The sequence below is a fragment of the Microtus oregoni genome, unplaced genomic scaffold, assembly GCF_018167655.1.
Source record: "Microtus oregoni isolate MIOR12 unplaced genomic scaffold, Mior012 000033F_ref0000390, whole genome shotgun sequence".
NCBI lineage: Eukaryota > Metazoa > Chordata > Mammalia > Rodentia > Cricetidae > Microtus > Microtus oregoni.
Window position 1 is genome coordinate 26,962,489 of NW_024543092.1, and position 22,330 is coordinate 26,984,818.

At 34.6% G+C, this 22,330-nt stretch overlaps 2 protein-coding genes and 1 pseudogene across 2 annotated transcripts; all 3 read right to left on the reverse strand.

Annotated features, from left to right (window-relative positions):
- Positions 1 to 278: 278 nt before the first annotated feature.
- Positions 279 to 1,226, reverse strand: LOC121466496 (olfactory receptor 8K3-like). Its single transcript, XM_041680231.1, has one exon. The coding sequence runs from the start codon at positions 1,224 to 1,226 to the stop codon at positions 279 to 281; it is 948 nt and encodes a 315-aa protein (XP_041536165.1).
- Positions 1,227 to 7,975: 6,749 nt separating this feature from the next.
- LOC121466341 (olfactory receptor 8K3-like) lies at positions 7,976 to 8,905 on the reverse strand. Its single transcript, XM_041680005.1, has one exon. It carries the CDS (start codon positions 8,903 to 8,905, stop codon positions 7,976 to 7,978), a length of 930 nt encoding a protein of 309 aa, XP_041535939.1.
- Positions 8,906 to 20,766: 11,861 nt separating this feature from the next.
- On the reverse strand, positions 20,767 to 21,716 carry LOC121466342 (annotated as a pseudogene).
- Positions 21,717 to 22,330: the final 614 nt, after the last annotated feature.

Below are 22,330 nucleotides of genomic sequence, written 5' to 3' on the forward strand. Positions count from 1 at the left end.
GATCGTACTTTTCGCTTAACTGGTTTATTGGAGGGAACAAGAAACAGACTATATTGCATGATCTTTGGAAGTGGAATTCAAATAAAACTTTACATTGCAAACTGTACAAATAAATGTCATATAAAAGTTATCAATGTGAATTAATCACTGTTTTTCTCTATACCTGGACTTATTATGTAGAGCCTTGGCTATTCCACAAGAGACTATTACCCAGATAAGGAAATATTAGTCATACTACATATAAGCTACCATGTATTTTTTTCCTATATCCTACACATTTACAGTTTAAGTAGAATATTCAAACACATTTCCCATTTCCTATGAAAGGCCTGCTTCACCTCTTTGTTCCTCAAACTGTAGATAATGGGATTGAGCATGGGGATCACCAGTGTATAGAACACAGAGGCCATTTGACCAGTTTCAAAGGAGTGAGTGGATTTTGGCTGTGCATACATAAAAAATAGAGTCCCATAGAATATAACTATCACAGTCAGATGTGACCCACAGGTAGAGAAGGCCTTGTGTCTGCCTTCTGAAGAGTTCATTCTGATAATGGCTACAAGTATCAGGATGTAGGATATGGAGATCACTAAAAGAGAAGAAACCAAATTAAAAGTTGCGAAGATTAAAATTATCAGTTTAATTTCGTGTGTGTCTGAACACAGCAATGATATCAATGGAAGACTGTCACAGTAAAAATGTCTGATGATATTTTGGCCACAAAATGATGAAATGAAAATCTTGATAACTGTCAACAAAGTTATAAAAATACTATATAGGTAAGGTACTGCCACCAGCACATAGCATAATCTTGGTGACATGATGATTGTGTCCAGCAGTGGATGGCAAATGGCTACATAGCGGTCATAAGCCATGGCTGACAGGACAAACACCTCAGTAGTGATAAACATACTGAAGAAGGTCAGCTGGATTGAACACCAATTATAGGAAATTGTTGGTTGATCAACAACAATGTTGATTAACATTTTGGGCCCCACGGCAGATGAATATCCAAGGTCGGTGAAAGACAGCTGTCTGAGGAAGAAGTACATAGGTGTCTGAAGCCTGGAGTCTATTTTGGTGAGGATGATCAAGCCCAAATTACCCACCACAGAGATCATGTACACAATGAGGAAGAGTCCAAATAAGGGGGCCTCCAACTCTGGAAGATCTGTGATTCCAGTTAGAACAAAATACTTCAGCACTGTAAGATTGTATGTATCCATGTTGACTACTCAGGAAACCAATACTGGTAAGAAATATAAAGACAATCATTAAATACATTAGACTCCAACCATAATAACTTTGTATTTTATGTTTATATTCAATATATTTTATATTATATAGAATGAACATGCATTATATTATGGTTAAATATTAAAGCATATGCATAATATTACTGTGTTTTGATCATTCATATTTTAACAGAAGTCTTGAAACCTAAATCAATGAAAGAATTGTTTTATAAATTAATAATGCAGATATAAATTATGAAACTTCTGACATAGGTCATTTCATTGTTATATAAGATAACTGCAAAATATAACTAAAAGACGAGCACAAAAGTATATACTTCAGTGAACAATCTTCTATCAGTGGGAGAAAATTTGCTTAAACTGTTTTAAGAATATTAAGCTGACAGGTGTGCTACTTATTTTATTAATTAGGAAATAGACATACTTTAAAGCTTCACGTGGAGGTCTATAATAAAGTATTAAACATTGATGAAATAAAGAAAATTATTTAATGAGTGATAATGTTATTTATTTATTGGAGAACTGTTTTAACTGATGTTAATATGAAGCTTATCTAGAAATCTAACCATCTTATCAATTCTCTATGGCAGATATAAAAGGAACAAAATATTCAATAATAAAATTTACATGGAATAAAAGAAGTCTCCAAAGTAGTCAAAATAAGCAAATAGGAAAAATAAGGAGTTAGAATACTCACATATTCTGAATTCAGCACTTATTTTTTAACACCTTAATAAAGCAAGCAAAGTGTTTCCCAGAGTAGAGACTTAAATTACAGACTACAGTAAGTACATGGGCTAAGTCTATACATGCATGTCTAAATTATGCCAAAGCCACCCAGTATAGAAAGACTAGTCACTTCAACAAATGGTTCTGTGAAGTAGTTATAAAAGAGTAATAAAGATGGGCTCCTTTCTGTCTATACCTTGTGCAGAATTCATCCAAAATTGTTGTTTTTTACTTTACTTTTCAAAGTAGATTGTTGAAACACCATAAATTCCAGATTTCTGAAACCTCTAACAGGTTGTCACTTGGACTCCAGGAGGATTTTCAGAAACAGATATAGGTTACTCACCTCTAATGAAGACTCTTTTTTACATTCTCCCGGCGTGTTCTCAGTTCCGTTAGAATGATTTTATGGGTATTCATCCCCACTTGGGAATCTTCCTGAGGCAAATGCAAGTGATTTGCTAATTCTGTCTGGGTATTGGAAACCTTCAAGCAGAGCTCATGAGACATTTGAGAATTATATAATAGACACTTATTTTCCCATGTAAGGAGAGCTGTAGGAGACTTCTTTCTTCATTAATTGTTCTTCATTAACTCTACCCAACAATAACTCAGATATTTAGAACCAAATCATTGTATGCGCAAGATATATTGATGGTATCCTAATGAAGATGCATTTTTATGCCTACGTTAGCAACAGGAGTTGCTAGCTGCTAGTAATATAGCTAGTAATAAAGATTACTCTTATACAAATACTTTAAATAATGTTTATATTTTTTATATTTGAGAAACCTTAAATTAGTTACAAAAGTGAAAGATAGGTATACAAATCCACACACCATTACTTACATTTTTATACACAAAAAATAGTTCAATATAACAATAATAAAGATTATATGGCAACAATTAGAAAACCTTTGCCTGGTGATCTTGTCTACTTCCAATATCCAGGAGGATAACTATATGTTTTTCTTTGGGTTCACCTTATTACTTAGCTTCTCTAGGATCACGAACTATAGGCTCAATGTCCTTTGTTTATGGCTAGAATCCACTAATGAGTGAGTACATACCATATTCATCTTTTTGGGTCTGGGTTATCTCACACGGGATAGTGTTTTCTATTTCCATCCATTTACATGCAAAATTAAAGATGTCATTTTTTTTTTTTTTACTGCTGAATAGTACTCTGATGTGTAGATGTGTCACACTTTCTTTATCCATTCTTCCATTGAGGGGTTTCTAGGTTGTTTCCAGGTTCTGGCTATTACAAATAATGCTGTTATGAACATAGCTGACCAAATGCTTTTGCAGTATGATTGGGCATCTCTTCGGTATATACCCAAGAGTGGTATTGCTGGATCCTGAGGTAGGTTGACTCCCAATTTTTTGAGAAACCGCCACACTGATTTCCAAAGTGGTTGCACAAGTTTGCATTCCCACCAGCAATGGATGAGAGTTCCCCTTACTCCACATCCTCTCCAGCATAGGGTATCATTGGTGTTTTTGATTTTAGCCATTCTTTCCATGTCTCACTTTTACAAATACTTTACAGTAAATATACATTCCAATATGTCTTTGTTTATTTATAATTTTTAATGTATATCTGTGACAATTGTTGTAAGATAAAAATATGAATTTTCCACACATTACATGAGTAAAATATGTGCTGATAAAGTGGAGTTAATTAAGATTTTCATATTCTTAGTTGAACTTCAGAGTTTGATTCATTTTATAAATTTTATTTTAAAATGATTTTGTGTCTTTGAGCCTCTGTGAATCCCGGTTAATCTATTCTGTGAGCTATGTTCTCTTGGTGTTTGTGAGCCCCCTGATTCTTCCTATCCTTCTTCCTCCTCATATTCATAAGTGCTGGAGCTTCCCCTAAGGATTTGCTGTGAGACTCTGCATCTGCTCCCAGTAGTTGCTGGATGAGATCTCCCTGGCCTTTTTGATGAGAATTTTCTTAGGCTCCTGTTTCAGATCTCTCTGCAAGCAGGAAAACTACAGGTTTTGGGGCTGGGTTGGTAGCTTAATCTTTCCATTTGAGATCTTGCCTGGTTACAGAAGATGGCCAATTCAGGCTCCATGTTTAGTTCTCTTGGCTAGGGTTACACTGATCGATTCCATGGATTATCCGCTGCCTTAGGTTTCTACATCATGCTAGAAATGCCCGCCCCAATTGTTTCCTCCAATATTTTCTCCGCATACAGCTGATACCTCCTGTTCCTAATATCACCCACCACCACTTCACCTGTAAAATATATTCTATTTTGTTGTAGGAGATGCTTGCTGGTTCCTGGCTGCTCAGCCCTGAAAAAAAAATTACACAGAAACTGTATTATTTAAATCACTGCTTGGCCCGTTAGCTCTAGCTTCTTATTTTCTAAGTATTATAACTTAGTTTAACCCATCTCCATTAATTTGCGCATCACCACAAGATTGCAAAGTTCCGGCAAGTGGTTTGGAGGGTAATTTCCTCAGTGGGCTATGGCATCTAACACGGAGTTCCTAGTTAGTGGTCTGTATCAGTATGTCTAAGAGTCTAAGACACATTGATGACTTGCTGGAAGAAGTACAACCCTGGGGGTGGGCTTTGAAATTTCAAAAAGCTTTGCTCAGTTATCAGTTTGCTCTCTCTCTCTCTCTCTCTCTCACACACACACACACACACACACACACACACACACACACTCTCTCTCTCTCTCCTCTCTCTCCTTGGTCCTGGTGTTTGAGATGTGAGAGTTCAGCTTCTTTTCTAACCATCTTGCCTCCCATTTCTCCACCATGATGGACTGTTATCACTTTGATTGTAGATTTTTATTGTAGCAGCAGAAAAGTAATTAATATAGATTTTTGTAGGTCATTGAGACATATAGCTTTGTGATCTAGAGATTTAGTACTTTTGAACTCATTTTAGTTACTATCTTCCATCTTCCGTCCTTCACACAATCTAGTAATTTATGTTGATTCACTTTTCTAGTTTTCTTATATGTGAAGAGACTTTCTTATTTGTCTTTGAGTGTTTGAGTTGTATCATATTACAAAACATGGTCCAGATCTATTTATTTTGCAACAAATAACAGAACATTATACATGTACACACATACATGCATACATACATTGTTTAACCATTCATCTATTTATGTGCATTAGATTACAAAAATCTTCATTATCATGGGTATACCAGTATTTGTTGGATATGCTTATTTTTTATTTTCCTTTGTATATACAACCTGAACTGAAATAACTGGGTCATACAATGCTTAACCTATTCCTCCATATTTTGTTTTGATGGTAGGGGCTCCAAACTGTTCTCCATGATGATTGTATTACCAGTTGTCTGAGGTGTTTCTTTTTATGTTTTTGTTTAGTTCAGAATATATTTGCTTATAAGAAAAATGTAACTCTTGGGGTAGATAGCTCTTGAGCTTATGGTATTAGCCTCTCTATTGTCAACATTACAAGTGTGGGCCCTGTGTGTCAGCAGCGAGTCCATAGTTCTAAACTTACAATGTGGCATCTCCAGTATTCAGTCCTCATCTGTTAAGTCTCATATAATTTCTGTGATAATTCTTGTGGGACATGGCACTTTTCTTATGTCTCATTCTTATCTTTCTTCAGCCCCAAGGCCATGTCTCTTGCCTTCATGGCATGTTTATAGTTGTTTATATTCTCAACACTCCACACTTGTCTGAAGTCCTCACACTTTGGCTCTGGTCTCTTGTTGATCAAAAGAATTATTAGTTCTCTGAGATTTCAATACAATGTATTCTGATTAAATTTGTTTTGTCACTTTCAGATCTTCTCCAACTCAGTGCTCTTTTTGAATTCTTCACCTACCATCTGAATATTTTCAACTGTGTTTGGGGCTAACACACATGGATGGTCACCTGAACAAATTCAGCCCACTCTTCTTGCCATCAAGAAACAAAACTCAAAAGAAGGAATATAACTTCACAGGTTGGCTTTACTGAGGTATACCTGACATTTTAATGGCTACATAGTAAGGTTGGCTCTTCAATGATAATTAGAGTACAAAGAGCTTTGTTTATATGAAAAATTACTCATGAGTGCTAGCTATCATGGATGTGGGAGATATAGATTATGCCAATATGTCAGGTTCATATGGCAGCCATTCGAAGTTGGCTTGCCTTCAGCAAACATTGGGGAACAAAGTTGTGCTTGAGGCTCTCAACATGGCTGATACAGTGGTTTCAAGAACAAAAACGAAGTCTATCTGTGACATGTGTGGATAATTTATCTTTGCTATTATGAACATATTCTATTTGTGTAATAAACTTTATTTACATTTAAAATTTTAGCTCATAATTTCTTTGATAGCTTATGAGCAATCTTGTTTTTATATCATTCATTTTTCTTTTGTTTTTGAAATTTTATATAGAGAATTTCTCATTTTCCTTCCACCCTCTAAAACTTCTCATATATTCCTATTTGTCTCTTTCTAATTCATTGCTTCTTTTTATTAATTGTTTCATGCATACATGTATATGTATATACATACATATTTCTAAAAAGAACCTCAGTCCATAAAATTAATTTTTATGTATGTTTTCAGGGCTGACCACTTGGTGTTAGATAACCAATTGCTATGCAATTCCCTGAGAACTTCTCTTTTCCTAATCTTGAGAACATGGGGGTTTCCCCTGTTCTCTTTGGCATGTCTATTGTTGTCTTTGTTCAAGTCATGTTTAAGCAGTATCTGTTTGCACTTGAAGTTTTGCTTCCTGAATCAAATCATATATGTCTTTGTTTAAATTGTAACTACTAAACTTAATGGAAATAAAGGTGGCGATTATTCATAAGAGACATAATAGACCATAAAGTCTACTAATTATTGATACATTTATTGATTTTGTTAATACATGTGAATTTTTACAAAACAATATTTTTATTATTTTTCACACACACTACACACTGTATGTGAGTGTGGCGTACACACACATACACACATACATGTAGATATATGTATATATATATCATCCTTTGATGTTATTTACTTACTATCATATAACGCACCCTCATCCACCTTCCCTGCTCACTGTTCAACTTTCTATTTCCTAATGATCTCATTTCTACTTTTATAAATTTTAAAAGATTCACATAACATGAATTATAAATACTCATCTTTATGAGTTTGGCTTATATTGCTTAAAACAATGATCTCCAGTGCTGTAAATGCTCATTTCTGACATAATCTCCCTCTTCTTCATGCGCAAGATAATTGTGTATATGGAGCACATGTCTTTATCCATCCAGCTGCTGTTGAAAGTGACACTGATTTCTTGTTCTGGCTGCTGTAAAAATGTGAGCGCAAACACTGACATTCAGATGCCTATGCTTTAGCCTGTGTTTTGATTTCTCTGCGCAGATATTCAAGAATCAAATAAATGGATCAGATCTTGTTTATATTTTTGATTATTTAGTATTATATCAATACTTTTTGCAAAGTATATGTATAGAACATAGAACAGGGATAATATTTTTACATATCAGCATGTCAGTACATGATATGTACTTCTATATGGATGTCACATAGGAAAGAAAAACTGCACATTTCAATACATTAAGATGTCTTTGGCCAAATGAAAGTCTAAAGTGAGGTACATACATGAATATGTCCTTTCCATTTCACCAGGGGCAGAGTCAATATAAGGAGAGTGGCAGAATTCAGGCACTTGCATGGAACTTGTGAAAACAAGATTAATACCAAATGAGAACCAGTATTTATAAACTGCATATTGAAGACAAGAAAAACATTTCAATTCACTATGTCCAGTGCATTTACAAGTCTAGTAATATTATATGTACTTGTACATAATCGAATTTATTAGATACACAGTTTGGGTCTAATTTTGTTTCAAATATTTAATTCTTATAAGACTCAAGATTTTAAGCATGGATTTGCACATGTTAGGCAAGCTTTCTGATGTAAGCTACCTCCACTTTCTATTGCATTTCAAACACACGGTTTACACACGTTTTTTCCATAGCTTCTGAAGGGCATTTTTTACCTCTTTGTTTCTCAAGCTGTAGATAATGGGATTCAGCATGGGGATTACCAAGGTGTAGAACACGGAGGCCATTTTATCAGTCTCAAAGGAGTGACTAGATTTGGGCTGTACATACATGAAAAACAGAGTACTATATAAAATAACTACCACCGTCAGGTGAGAGCCACAGGTAGAGAAAGCCTTGTGTCTGCCCTCTGCGGAGTTCATCCTGATGATGGCCACCAGAATCAATATGTAGGACACAAGTACCACCGAAAGGGATGAAACCAAATTAAATGCTGAGAAGATCAATATGATGAGTTCAATGTCCCTTGTGCCTGAACAGATCAAGGTTAACAAAGGAAGACTGTCGCAGTAGAAATGACTGATGACATTATGGCCACAGAAGGATGAAATAAAAATTTTGATAGTGGTGATCAGAGAGAGAAAGGCACTGAAGAGATAGGGAATTATCACCAATACCCAGCACACTTTCTGAGACATAATGACTGTATAGAGCAGGGGGCTGCAGATGGCCACATAGCGGTCATAGGCCATTGCTGCCAGTACGAATAACTCACTAATGATGAAGAAGATGAACAAAGAGAGCTGAAAGGCACACCAGTTGTAGGGGATAGTATTTTCTCTTGTTACAAAGTTTACCAACATTTTGGGTCCCACAGCTGTTGAATAACCAAAATCAATGAAAGCCAGATGTCTGAGAAAAAAGTACATAGGTGTTAGTAACCTGTTATCCAGCTTGGTGAGGATGATCATGCCCAAATTTCCCACCATGGAGGCAATGTAGATGAGAAAGAACAGTACAAAAAAAGGAGCCTGTAGTTCAGGGAGGTCTGTGACACCCATGAGAACGAACTCACCCAGCACAGAGAAGTTCTGCTTCTCCATCTAGACTCCTAAGGAAATATTTACTTGGAGGGATCTTCAAAGACCACTGAGATTCAGGAAGTCACCTGTTAAAAATTCAGAATTTGTCACATTGTATAAGAGAGTACTGTGTTTTTATGTTCTTTTTGTTTGATTTTAACAGAAAGTAATAGTGTTATGCCTTCTGGACTTTCCGTTCCTCCCTTCAAATTATACCATGTAACCACCACCTTCCCCTTTAAACTTGTGGTCTCATTTCCACAAATTGTTACTGCATGCATACAAGTAAGGGATTCTTTTAGACAATAGAAATGCTACCCAACTGCATTTAAGTTCATGGCAATTTCTTCTACTCTGCTTTGAAGTCCATCTCTATTTTCCCCATCTTTCATCCTTTTTACCCTACCGAGTCCCTAATTAACTTTCTTCTCTTTCAGTTCTGTCGTGAAGATTGGTTCTGTTGTGATATCTGTTCTTTTGGTTTTCACCGATCTGAAAATGCAAAATTTATTTTTTATTTCTTGTGTATGTCCTTCGACATATTGACCTCTATTTTCCTCCATGCTGCTGTGATCAATACAAAAATAAGATAAATCTATTCCTTTCCTAACAAGATCATAATATGCTAACTTTATAGAATTTCCTAATGAACATGATATTTATCTAGAAAAATGTAGCTATAACCGTGGTCTTTTGCTTATTTATCATTGACAGAGTTTCACTTAGTTGTGAAAATAATGATGTCTTTGCCTCAGCCTCCAGAGTAGCTAGAATATGCAGGGTCTAATATGTCACTCCTATGCTTCTTTCTTACTCCTTTGTCCTTCAGATCTGACTGGAATAAAATAAGGATCCTTAACCAGTCTCACTCGTACCTGACAGAAGCAAGGATTCCAAGGAGACAGCAAGGGTTGGGGGAAAGGATTTGAAGTACATGGGTTCCCCATTATGTAGGTAGTAACAACCAATCCCACTAAACTAGACTATAAAATTAAGTAAGCAGAGTAACTGAGGTGAACAAGTGAGAAAAACGAATAACATTGTAGCCAACGAAAAGAAAGAAAGGTACAAGAGAAGGAAAAATAATCAGTTACTTAAAATCTGCATCAGACTCAGCAGCCTAGGTGTGTAAACATTGCTGAAAATGCCAGAAATAAAAGCATCCCTGTTTCTGAAATACATTTCACTGAATATATCTGAAAAACTCAGGAGAGATTGTTGCCCCATCCCCCAGTGTATGTTAAGATTTTTTGCCATCTTATATGTATTTTATTCTTTCTGAACAGATACAGAGGAAGAGGAGTGGATTGGAAGAGGGCAGAGGGGAAGGGGGTGGAATGGGAGAATAGATGGGAGGGAAAACTGGGTAGGATGTAAAATAAATAAATAAATTTATTAAAAGTTCTATTTTATCTGTGCTACTGTAATTCATAACTTTAGGATAAAATTGTGTGGGATAAGTTTTACCAATTGTCACTATATATATATTTATATATACACACACACACACGCACACACACACATAGTTAATGCTATTAAGTATATTCCTTTCAGGGAAAAATTACTTATATTTCCAAAATTTTTTATAATTTCTTCTTAAACATTTTATGTTATTCACAAAATTAGTTATTTTAAGATTTCAATTATCCATTATACCTCATTATTTATGATTCTCAACTGCTTGGTTAAGCTTCTGTGTGTTCAGATGACTGACATTTTGGTACCCTGCCATATATCTATCATCTGTTATTATGATCTGTGTTAGTCTAAATACAAATTTATTCTTACATTTGAGATTTTCTGTCATTTCCTCCTGTAGATATGGCTGTGAATAACTGTCTCTACTTTCTGCACTCATTATGTTGAGCCATTTTGCACTTGCCCTGCAGAAATGTTTGTGTATATGAGAATTGTGTTTCCCCCTAAAATGCTAAGAGTGTAAAAAGTAGCTGAGAAGAGGGCGGGATTTAAGGTAATAAAGAATAATATGTAAGTCATAAAGGACTGGAGTGAATAAGTCAAGACTCAAGGTTCTCTGTTCTCTGCAACAACAACTTAGAAGTTTCCTTAAAGATGTTGTGATATGTTGAGATGTTTTGAGTGTTTTGAGCTTTCTTTCCACTTGTTTCTCTCTCTCTCTCTCCCTCCCTCTCTCTCCCTCTCTCTCTCTCTCTCTCCCCGTTGCTCTCTTTGTTAAGTGGTGTGTTTTCTACAACCATATATCAAAACCATTATAATTTGTTTCTGTCAGCTCTTGGATGGAGTCACAGTGGTACAAATCTAGGATTGTATAATACTAGTAAAACAAACAATTTAAGAAAAAAATAAAAATACAACTGCATAAAAACTAGGGAAAGTGACATGACTTCACTTAACAACTGGAAACCCCTTTTAAAAGCTCTTTTTATTGGAAAGATTATACTCCCTCTGATTAAAACACACACATGGATAACAACATATTTTCTGCATTAGCATTCTACTTGATAAATTAAAAAAATGCTCAATTTTTCTTAGATTTCTCATTAGTGTAAAAATAACAAATAGAAGCAGGACTGATTAGGAAGTGAAAAATTGCACATACATGTTTAAATATGATGACCCTAATTGTGGCTGTATCTGAAACTGAAGACATCAGGAATAATCTGCCAATCTAATTTGATACTGTGAAGACTGGTTAAAACCACTCACCTAGAATGATAAAAGGGTTAGTGTTCTTCTGTTGGGTTAACCACCAAACTGCAATCAAGTTCGCTTCAACATGGCTCTTACTTTTAAACTATGCATCTGAGAATTTGAATGCAATTTCTTGATTATTCCCAAAACATCTTCGACCTGAGAGCAATGTCACTGGGTATTTGTTAATGATCCAGGGACCGATTGATTTCCCTGCTGAGAAATTATCTTACACAGCATTCAGTTTATTTCCTCCATTATTATATTTAACTTGAAATATTCATATACCTATATGTAAGCTTTTTATATTTTGGTAATTCATTTATTCACATCTCAGTGTAACCACGTAACTTTCAGTGATTCCCACCGTGTGTTGAAGCAAGCTGCATGTTTTTGGTTAAAGAACAATTTACATATGCCTTACGTTTACTTTTAAAGATAAAAGAGTTTAGTATTATGAACTTTTTTAATAAAATGACAGTAAATGACAGGTTAATGGTATATCTATAATTATCAAGAATTCATCAGTTCTCATGACTCATCTCTTCCTTATAGAGAAATACCTCAACTGTAAAACTGACAAAAGTACTTGAAATAAGTGTCTTCATGAAGTAGATACAGTACGTATTTTAATTTTCAAAGTCATTTAATACCTTTTGAATAAACTTTTGCTTAAGTATAATTTATGAATTATTTATTTTCAATATTTTATTTAATTTCATTGAACAAAATTATGATAATATCTACCAGAAACCATATATTTATTTTACAGCAATGGTTATTCTGTTAGTTAGAAATTCCTGATTTCTCCTTTTGAAAATTTTTTTTAATTCTTTGTTCTTTCTACTCCAATATTAAATATTTTTGAAATTTGTGAAAATATGACAGAATCTAGATCTGGAGAGTTGATCCTCTATTGACTGATGACTTCCTTTCTCTTGACTAACAGGTGGTCTGATCTATCAGTTGCATTTCCTATTGTCCTCCTTGTATCTGGGATGTGATTCAACATATTTACAACATTAAGAAATGGCAAGGATGAAACCCATTCCCCGCTCTTCTTAAATTTTCTTTAATGAAAAGGAAAGGACACACCCCTCTCATTATTTGGAGATTTCATTAAGATTGCCTTCATATAGTGAATGAAATTTCCACTACGCTATGTTTCTATAATTGAGATGTTGGTCAAAGAGTCTCATGGAAATCCCCAAACGACCTATGCTGTTACTAAGACAATAGTTCTTTTCCCACAAAACAGCAAGGCCACATTGATAAAGACAACACCCACACAACTAACTGAAAATGGAGGTCAAGATGGTGCCTAAAAAGAACCTTCATCCTCATGTTCTAGTGTTTTTGGCATGGAAAGGTACTCTGCAGGTTACCAGAAGAAAAGAGTGAACATCAACCCAACCTTATGACATTTTATCCACAATTTATTTTTTCCTGTAAGTTATGCTAGGGCAATTTGGCACCAAGATTGTGGAGTAACCAAGCAAAGTTTGATTTGACTCAAGGCCAATTCCATATGATGGAACCCATACCTGATACTGCATGGGTGACAAAAAACCCTAGTCTAGGTAGCACAGAGTCCTAAGGTATAAACAAATACGTCTGGTCTAAATAAACGTAAAAAAAATGACTCATTGTGATTATTCTATTATAGTCATAAATTGTTGCCAAATTCAGTCATCATCAGAGAAGATTTCCCTATATTCAATGGGAACAAATACAGAGACCCAAAGCAATACATTACACACAGAGTCATAGACAGATAAGAGACACACACACACACCTTCAAACACACAGCTGTAAATGAGGTTTCTTCATTAAATTCCTCCCCTCAGGAAACACTGAAGTAGAGGAGGCAGAATGAGTGGGAGAGACAGAGAAGACTGAAAATACCAGCAGAAAAAAGGCTTTTTCATACAACAGAGCAAACTTATTAGGAACTCACAGAAACCGAAGCAACATGCAATGGGCCTACTTGAGTCATCATCAGGTCCTCTGTATATAGAGTATAATTTTCTATTTATTCTTTTAAGGAAGCTCCTGCATTTGTAAAGAGTTGAGTCTCCGATTCTTCAAACTTTTCTTAGGGATTTTTTTTATTTTATTTTGGCTTGGGTTGTTCAATTTTGAATTGATAGTTTATTTTATCTTAATGTATTTTATATTATTATGTTTTGTTGTTATCTTCTAGAAGCTTTTTCTTTTCTAATGAGAGACAGAAAGGGAGTAGATACAAATGGAAGAGGAGGTTGGGAAGAACTAGAAACAATAGACAGAGAAAAAACTGTATTCATATTACATTGCATGAACAAATAATCTGTGTTTAATAAATGGAAGAAAAAAGTGACAAGGACTATGTATAACAATGTCAAACCTTTAAATTAAATTTATTTATATTGCAAGTAATAAAGCTTCTGTGTGTTTATATTTAGCAAAATCATTGTACCTAGGATATAAGGTACACAGTACCTAGATTTTCTGTGAGACTGTGATATTGAATACTAATAGATAAAGAAAGGTAGATTTTTATATATTTATTTGTCATACAATAAATCAAAGAGATGTGGCAGAACAGTTCTTTTTTCAAATACTGATATTCTACAATACAGTATTTATGCCCATATGCTGTGGGTCAAGTTTTTTGTTGTTTTGTTTATTTGTTTTCTTGTGTGTTTGTTTTAAACCATCATAAATTAAACAGAGAAAAAGAAATGGAGAAGAGACCAATTTTGGCTTCTAGTTTCAAAGGTTTCGGTCATGTACTGACTGCAAATGAAAAACTAATATCATGTTTAATATCATTTAAAACATCCATTAGAGGTAAATATTTAGCCTAGAGTAAAAATACTGATCTTCTAAGATTATTTTCAAAGGGCTAAAATGATTTCTCAGTGGTTAAGAGCACTGACTGCTCTCCCAAATGACCAGAGTTCAATTCTCAGCACTCACATGGCAGCTTACACTGCCATACATGCAGAAAAACATCCATGTGCATAAAAATTAAAACAGGTTATTTTCACCTGAAAATACAGTTGTTGAAATATACTTCTTATGAAAGAACATATTATAATAAAATATATCAACCAATTGTTTCTCAGACTTAAAGCTTTAGTTCTAATTCAGAAAGTAGGTCTTCATTTCAGTTAAAAGTTGTGGTTGTAATTATCATGGTAGCATTATATATCAAATGGCAATGACTTTCTCTTATTCCTTTGAATTTTAAAAAATTATATTTTTATTTTAGTTTTCATTTAATATTTTAAAACATGTTTAAGAGAACTTTATTTTGACAAAATTATAATTTAGATGGGTTGTGGGTCTCTATCTAATGAAGCACACATGTAATGTATTAGGATCCTCCATAATATCTCATCTAAAAATTTAGTACCAAGTATGATTGTTTGGATTCTTCAGTTTTAATATTTATGAAGTATGTCCCATAGAATTGACTGAGAAGAAATTGAGGGGAAGTCTCACATGTGGTTTAAGATTCACAATACCGTGGGTGAAATGTACATTTTTTTTTACCTTAAGCTGTCAAAGTCCTATAGCATCCTTCTCACAGTATGTATTTTCTCCATCAGTTGGTTTTGTGATCAATGGTTCTACTGGTTATTTTCAGTTTGAAAGCTCAAATTTTTCAGTAAAATAAATGTGAAAAAAATTGATATGGGAAGTAATTAATCAGAAAAATGATGACACATGCAGAAAAAAATATCATTACACAGAGGAACAATGTTTTTGTATCTTACAAGAAATTTTCTCAGTTTTATGACTCAAAAATCACTTAACTTACATAATGAATTATCATTTCTTTTGTACAGATAACTATTACTTTATTATTAGTTTATTTGATTTGGCCTTACTATGCACACTATATCCATAGTTTGAAGTATCTTTAAGCACTAGAAAAATCCATTTGACCACTGTAGTTCACTATCCCTTAGCTGATAAAATGTTGTTTTGAATTGAATGAGAAATTGGGAAGTGTCAGGAAAGGTTGGTACTGACAAGAGTGATAGAAAACGGACTAATGGTAAGAAGAGCTTCCTGAATTCACTTGAAATTGTAAAGAATGCATTCAATAAAGTTTTAAAACAGGAGAGAAAAATGATAAAAAGATGCTCTAAAAAGTCTATCCACATATCCCTTAGATCTCCTTTATATGCCTATTATCTATCTATACAGGTATTTACAATACACCATACCTAATTTTTGCAAAAAATATTCTTGAAGGATATTGACTTTCATAAAATAATAGTCCTGTTTAATCTCAGGCAAGAAAAATGCATGGTCAGCAGGAAAAGAGGGGTTAGAGAGAGAATCCACTGGTATGAGTTTAATGCCTGCAGATTTTCAAGATTACTACATATTCATCAGGCTTTATGTAGTGTTCTCATCTATGCTACAGCTGATATTAATTATTATTTAGCTGATATTAATTGTAATAGCTGTTACCATAAACCTCCATCATGGTGACATATTCATTACGTTGATTGTATCCTGGTCTCATATGAAACAGGATATTACTGTTACTGAAGAATATCCTTGTGCCATTTTTGTGACTTGTATTTTTTCTTACCACCTTAATAATTCTCCCCAATTCCTAGTGAAATGAATTTTTCCAATTTTTCTTTTTAATGTTAAAGTACAATATTTGTCTGTCTGTACCCTGATTATTTTTCTTACTATCTGCAATGATCATTTGAATAATTACAAATGATATGATCTCATGTTTTAGTGGCTAATGATATTTAATAAATAACTATGCATTTTTCATCTGCTAATCTGCAGAAGAACGTTTAAACTGTTCATATGATAGCTGCTGTGAAAAATATTTCTACATTCATGAGAATGTAAGAAAGTTTCCAACAAATTGGCAAACTATTGTTTGCTTGAATACACAGTAGTGGAATTATAGAGTTGGTAATGGTTCTCTTTATTTCTCATTTATATTTGCATCACTATGGGTTTAACACAGATTAGTATTCATGGTATACAATGGCTATACTGCTAAGCTCTATTCCCAGCCTTTCTTCAATTTTTGAGGAACCATTACATTGTCAAAATTAATACATTTTATTAATGTATTATACACTATTTGACATTGATGATTACAGTGTTTGAATTCTCTTTCTCTAGAGTCTCACTAGAAGTTTTTCCTTTTGAAAATAGTCACTATCACTGCAATTAATTGCATTTTATTGTTGTCTGGATGTCCATTTTTTTTTAAGAATTAAGAATATTGAGAGTATGCAAAATTCAAGAAGTCCTTGTTTTTTACTGCCGAGTAGTACTCTAATATGTATATATTCCATACTTTCTTCATCCATTCTTCCATTGAAGGTCATCTAGGTTGTTTCCAGATTCTGGATATTACAAACAATGCTGCTATGAACATAACAGAGCATATACTTTTGTTGTATGATAAGGCCTCTCTTTGGTATATTCTCAAGAGTGGTATTGCTGGGTCCAGGTGTATGTTTCCTGAGAAACCGCCACACTGCTTTCCAAAGTGGTTGCACAAGTGTGCATTCCCACCAGCAATGGATGAGTGTATCCCTTTCTCCACAACCTCTCCAGCAAAGGCTATCATTGGTGTTTTTGATTTTAGCCATTCTGACAGGTGTAAGATAGTATCTTAAAGTTGTCTTGATTTGCATTTCCCTGATCGCTAAGGAAGTTGAGCATGACCTTAAGTGTCTTTTGGCCATTTGAACTTCTTCTGTTGAGAGTTCTCTGTTCAGCTCAGTGCCCCATTTTATAACTGGGTTAATTAGCATTTTAAAGTCTAGTTTCTTGAGTTCTTTATATATTTTGGAGATCAGACCTTTGTCAGTTGTGGGGTTGGTGAAGATCTTCTCCCAGTCAGTGGGTTGCCTTTCTGTCTTAGTGACAGTGTCCTTTGCTTTACAGAAGCTTCTCAGTCTCAGGAGGTCCCATTTATTCAATGAGGCCCTTAATGTCTGTTCTTGCTGGGGTTATACGTAGGAAGTGGTCTCCTGTGCCCACATGTTGTAGAGTACTTCCCACTTTCTCTTCTATCAGGTTCAGTGTATTTGGACTGATATTGAGGTCTTTAATCCACTTGGACTTGAGTTTTGTGCATGGTGATAGATATGGATCTATTTTCATTCTTCTACAGATTGACATCCAGTTTTGCCAGCACAATTTGTTGAAGATGCTCTCTTTTTTTCCATTGTATACTTTTAGCTCCTTTATCAAAAATCAGGTGTTCATAGGTTTGTGGGTTAAAGTCAGGGTCTTCTATTCGATTCCATTGGTCGACTTCTCTGTTTTTATGCCAATACCAAGCTGTTTTCAATACTGTAGCCCTGTAATAGAATTTGAAGTCAGGGATGGTAATGCCTCCAGATGATCCTTTGTTGTATAAGATTGTTTTGGCTATCCTGGGTTTTTTGTTTTTCCATATAAAGTTGACTATTGTCTTCTCCAGATCTGTGAAGAATTTTGATGGGATTTTGATGGGAATTGCATTGAATCTATAGATTGCTTTTGGTAGAATTGCCGTTTTTACTATGTTGATGAGTGAGGTAAGCCAGACCCAAAAAGAGGAACATGGGATTTACTCACTCACATTTGGTTTCTAGCCATAAATGAAGGACATTGAGCCTATAATTCGTGATCCTAGAGAAGCTAAATAAGAAGAAGTACACAAAGAAAAACATATAGGCATCCTCCTAAATATTAACCTTCATCAGGCGAGGAAAGGAGACAGAGACAGAAACCCACATTGGAGCACTGGACAGAAATCTCAAGGTCCAAATCAGGAGCAGAAGGAGAGAGAGCAGGAGCAAGGAACTCAGGACCGCGAGGAGTGCACCTACACACTGAGACAATGGGGATATTCTATCGGGAACTCACCAAGGCCAGCTGGCCTGGGTCTGAAAAAGCCTGGGATAAAACCGGACTCGCTGAACATAGCGGACAATGAGTACTGCTGAGAACTCAAGAACAATGGCAATGGGTTTTTGATCCTACTGCATGTACTGGCTTTGTGGGAGCCTAGGCAGTTTGGATGCTCACCTTACTAGACCTGGATGGAGGTGGGTGGTCCTTGGACTTCCCACAGGTCAGGGAACCCTTGATTGCTCTTTGGGCTGATGAGGGAGGGGGACTTGATTGGGGGAGGAGGAGAGAAATGGGAGGCGGCGGCAGGGAAGAGACAGAAATCTTTAATAAATAAATAAATTAAAAATAAAAAAAAGAAACCATACTGCTCTGGAAAATACAACAGCTATTGAAGAGAGAACAAAATATTCAGGAGAAACCATAAAGTGATTATTTTGAAAAACTTTTATAAATGAACAAAATTAAAAATATGAATAAAAAAGAATATTGAGAGTATTTTACATATATTATTTTCAATTTGTAAACCAAATTTTGAGAATGAGAATTCAGAACACTAATGAACGTCTACATATTTTGAGCTTCTCTTTTTTACTATAGTTAGCTTTGATTTCCTTACATATTATTAACATTGAATATTGTTACATGTATTTTTCTGCAATATTTCATGCGTTTCTTTGTGTTTTCTCTCCTATGTATTTTGTTTATATATTCATAATGAGATCATTAATTTCAATGTCAATTTTATTGTCTATTATTTCTGAATTTTCTATTTAATTTCTGCAGTTCTTCAGCAATTTCTCAATTTTTTAATTACTTTCACTGGACTCAACTAGCAGAAAAGGCTTTGATTTTACAAAGATGACATTAGTTTCTAAAATTAACAATATTCACATATTAAATGGCAATAAAACAATTACAAGTCTTAAGTTTCTAATTTAAAATTAATTAGATAATTATTTTATTAGTGTGATAAAATTATTGAGGCTCAATTATCTCAGTTATGAAAATGAAAACAGTCATATAAACACACATATACATATTTTGTTGTACAACTTTGTATGGTTCAATATCTAATATATATATACACAAAGAAAAGAATTGACTAGATGATATTGGATAATATGATTAGCTGTTTTATAATTAAACAATTACATCCATCTCTACAAGCAAAGAAGAATGTATACTAAGGAGAGAGCCTCTCCACCCAAGGAAATGAGTCCCCAAACAACAGGGCAAAAATCAATAGTACAGTAAGGGTCTGGAAGCTCTGTAAAGCAGCTGGTGTGACCCAATATTGAAAAGGTAACGAGAAGTTGGAGTCCGATGTTGAAACATAATGGGGGCACATTTGGGTGAATGGACCATGGACACAGTGTTTGTTTTCTCTTTTCCCAGTTTCATTTTAAGGTGGTCTTCATTACTTCATGGAATGCTTACATTAAATGTATAGTGTTCTGAGTAGTTGCTATGTTACATTTCAATCATTTCATAGACAAACATAAAAGTTTCTTTTTACTAATAACAGGAATCTGGTTCACTCAAGTGAAGAATCAAGATTATCTATTAGAATATTACTTTGCTAAAAAATAACCATTATAAATGTTACTTTACATGGAAAAATCTATTGGTATAAGTACCTTTATATGAGGAGGTTCTGTGGATGACTAGTTTTTTTTTCAATAGTAATCACAAAGAAAAAGAAGATGAAAGAGAGTCTGGATCAGAAAAGCCTTGGCAATAGAAACAGTGTTTAGAATTCATTTTTACAATCTTGAGAGAATCAAAGTGAATGATTATGAATGAGTTCCAGGAGTTGAGAAATTAAAAGAAGGAACGATGGTGTTGAGTTTCCAGAAGGAATAGTAAGGAGATAAGAATAAATAAGATGATAAAAAATATAAATATCACAGACTACAGAAACTGTCCATGTAAACAAGAAATTCCCATTGTGTGTAGTGAACTTTCCTTTCACGGGTTCTTATTTAGTTCCAACCAAGACTGCAGATTGTTGATCTGAAGTCTGTATATTCTTAACTCTGATTTCTGATGTTCCTGGATATGTGGTTTCTTTCTAGATACTGGCTATACTTCTCATGTGTTCCAATCTGTCTTTGTACCAATGCATTTATTCACATTCAAAACACAGCATTTTTAACTTTTAGAGTACTTTTGGTTTTAAGAATATTCGAGAGTTTGTGATGAAAATGAAATTTGTCATTACTTTGAATGGTACTGAGAAACTAAAATGAAGTGATATTTTATTCAATTCTATCATCACAAAAGTAACCATATGTAATATTTTATTCAGATTTGTAGTTATATGCTTATGTTAGATTGAACTGTTGGCATGGATTTTTCAGGAATTCTTTCAAGGCACACTTTACATCTCTATTTCTAAAGCTGTAGATGACAGGGTTCAGCATTGGTATCACTAGGGTGTAAAACACAGAAGCCATCTTGTCAGTGTTTAGCGAGTGGTTGGTCCGTGGCTGCAGGTACATGAAGAGAAGTGTACCATAGAACACCGTGACGGCCATCATGTGGGAAGCACAGGTGGAGAAGGCTTTCTTCCTTCCTTCAGAGGAAAGGATCCTCAAAATTGCAAGGATGATGTTGAAGTAGGATATAAGAACAGTAGTCATAGAGAAAAACAAGTTTGTCCCGGAGGAAAAAAAAATACTACAGTTTCTGGGAGGTAGGTGTCAGAACAGGACAATGCCAACAGAGGGACATTGTCACAGTAAAAGTGGTTGATTACATTGGAAGAGCAATAACTCACAGAGAAGACACAAGGAGTCACAACGATGGCTGTGAAAAAGCTGAAGAAGTATGTGAGTGAGACCAGCAGAAAGCACACGTGCCGAGACACCACCACCATGTAGAGCAGGGGGTTGCAGATGGCCACATAGCGGTCATAGGCCATCACAGCCAGCATGAAGATGTCTGCAACCATGAAAAGCAGGAATCCTCCCAGCTGGGTGGCACATTCATAGTATAAGGTGGTTTTCTTACTGACTAAGAAATTGACCAGCATTTTCGGAGCAATGACAGTAGCATCTCCAAGGTTGATGACAACCAGGTGTCAGAGAAAGAAGTACATGGGAGTTTGAAGTCGTGAGTTCATGGTAGTGAGGATGATGATGCCCACGTTCACTGCTACTGTCAGTGTGTAGATGAGCAGGAAGACAAAGAAAAGTGGTACCTGCAGTTCTGGACGTTGGGATAACCCCATAAGTATGAACTCAGTGACATGAGTGAGATTCTCAGAAGCCATTTATCTGCTATGCACATCTTCTAATCAATAGAAAACAAAAGTATTAAGAAATTGTTAAAATTATTTTCTCTATTAGATAATGTGTAGTTAAATGTTTTATTGTGGATCAATGTATTTAAAATCAAAACAGTTATTTATAATAAATTTTAGTCATTTCTTGCCTCATTTGTTTTAACCAGAACTAAAACTTCATCAGAGAATAATGAGTGTTTAGAAAGGTTTGCATTATTTATTTACATAATTTGTTTGCTTGCTATAAGACTCCAAGGGTTACTTTAGTCTAAGCTCTGTATGTTTTCATATGTAAAAATGAATACACACACACTCACACACACACACACACACACACACACACACACACACACACACATTACACATATCTGCCTTACTAGACAAGCAGTCAAAGGTTTGAATAGATTGTAGACTGACTTCAGAGCATGTGTTTCTTAGAATCCACTGCTCATAGTATCCTTCACTGATTTCTCCTCCGGTTTTCTGTTTCAGTTGCCCCAACTCAACTCTAGTTTTTGATCATCCTTTATGTTAGATACTATACTATTGTAAATTCTAATTATCAATTTTTATCATTTGCTTCTGGAATCTATTTCTATATT